General features: G+C 60.0%; 1 protein-coding gene across 1 annotated transcript in view; it reads right to left on the reverse strand.

Moving 5' to 3' along the window:
• Positions 1 to 1,976, reverse strand: part of ITPR3 (inositol 1,4,5-trisphosphate receptor type 3) — a 120,267-nt gene that overhangs the window by 9,563 nt on the left and 108,728 nt on the right. Inside the window, 2 exon segments of the mRNA XM_015567459.1 lie at positions 7 to 209; positions 606 to 858. Coding sequence (XP_015422945.1) covers positions 7 to 209; positions 606 to 858 — 456 coding nt within the window.

Here is a 1,976-nt window from a genome sequence, read left to right on the forward strand (position 1 = left end):
CCCCACGTTGTCCTCGTTGATGTAGAGCCCCAGCAGCCCCAGGCCGCCCGTGGTGCTGCCGCACATGATGTCCAGGAACTGCAGCGTCTCGCACACCAGGTTGTAGTTGGTCTTGTTGTTCTGACAGCGCAGGAAGTTCTGCAGAGCACAGGTGAGGGGGTGTGGTGTGGCATGGCTAGAGGGCAGGTGAGAGGGGGGCAGGGGGACTGCTCCTGCTGCTGCAGGGCTGAGGGCCACCAGCCGCAGAGCACAGGTGAGGGGGTGTGGCATGGCTGGGGGGCGGGGGAGGCCAGGGGACTGCTCCTCCTGCCGCAGGGTCCCCGGTCTCCCTCTAAAGAAGTTGCTGTAGTTTTCTAATATTTATTTTAAATTGTTAATATTACTCATTTAAAAAATTGTTGGCAAATTTAAATTAGCTTTTTAGGCAACCAGAGGAATTTAAATTATTAAAATTACTTTTGTGTAGCCTTTGTTTCAAAGTAACATAAATGTTAATACAAACCTAGCATTTACTTCTTAAATTAAGACATGATGAAGGCGATGTGAATGAATATAGCTGCAGTCTGAACAACCTTTAGCACATCACACAAACCTCTCGGACCTACAAATAGGGTGTTCCCTCCCCCTGAGCCCTCTGACCCCACCAGCTGGCACCCCTCCGTGACCCTGGCCCCCACCCTGACCTTTGGCAGTGGGGTCTGCTGGCTCCCGGTCCTCGCGGGGCTGGCTGCCCAGGTCGCTCATGTTGACGGCCACCGTGGACTTGGTCTCCTGCTGCGCCCGCTTCATGCGGTCGTGCAGCACCTTGAAGAAGCGCTCGGACTTCTTGTCGCTCGTCATCAGGTTGTAGAAGGATTTCTGGGGGTGGGTGGTTAGACGGGGGGGGCAGCCTCAGCCACTGGGCCCGGCTCTCAGCAGCCCTGGGGAGGCCCCGAGTCCTCTGTCCTGTGCCGCAGGGACAGGGATGGGGCACAGATGGGCCCCCAGACACGCCCGAACCAGACTGAGGCTGGGGAGCCAGAGCCAGCCCTGCACCCGCCGGTGGGGCTGTAACTGCGGTCACTGATGCTGGAGGCTGCGCTGGCCCCTGACCACCGTCTGCGTCTGCCCTAGGCCTTCATCTGTGCCCACAGCAGCCAGGGGTCCACCGGACATCTAGGTCACTTCCCTCCTCTGCTCAAAACCCTGCAGCGGCCCCTCTCGCCCGGGGGAAAAGCCATGCCTCAGTGCCCAGGCGGCCAGGCGACAGCCTACCACCTCTCTGACCCCAGGCCCCGCCGCTCACGCCTCCTCCACCTCTTCCAGCCACAGCAGCCACTTCCTATTCACGACCTTCGTGCCAGCAGCCTGCTCTGCCCGGGCACCCTGCCCACTGTCCAGAGCTCACCCCCGGGCCTTCCCACACTCTCCCTCTAAGGTGCCCTGCCTGGCTGACTCCCGCCCAGCACGCCCTCCTGTCAGGCAGAGATTAGTCATTGGCTGTTGCCTCATGGGGGTGTAAGTGCCAAGAGCACAGGGGTTGTCTCTTTTGCTCACTGCCCGGCACAGAGGGCCCTCCGTGCACACACTGAAGGAACGAAAGAATGAGTGGGGATAAAGCTGCGGAGCGGGCTTTGGGGAGGAGCCAGCCTCTAGCTGGGCACCAAGGGCTGAGGAGGATGTAGAAGAGGAAGAGAGGCCCGAGCCGAGGCTGAGAGGCAAGAAAGTGGGCCTAACGCAGGGCAGGGCGGTGGGGCACAGGCGCAGGCCTGGCTGGAGCAGAGCAAGGTGGAGGATAGAAACGTGGCCACGTGGCCGGCCGGCGTGGCTCAGTGGCTGAGCGTCGACCTATGAACCAGGAGGTCACGGTTCGATTCCCAGTCAGGACACATGCCCAGGTTGGGGGCTTGATCCCCAGGGGCGGGGCCCCAGGACAGGAGGCAGCTGATCAATGATTCTCTCTCATCATTGATGTTTCTTTTTCTTTTTCCCTCTCC

The sequence above is a fragment of the Myotis davidii genome, unplaced genomic scaffold (assembly GCF_000327345.1).
Source record: "Myotis davidii unplaced genomic scaffold, ASM32734v1 scaffold4, whole genome shotgun sequence".
Taxonomy (NCBI): Eukaryota; Metazoa; Chordata; class Mammalia; order Chiroptera; family Vespertilionidae; genus Myotis; species Myotis davidii.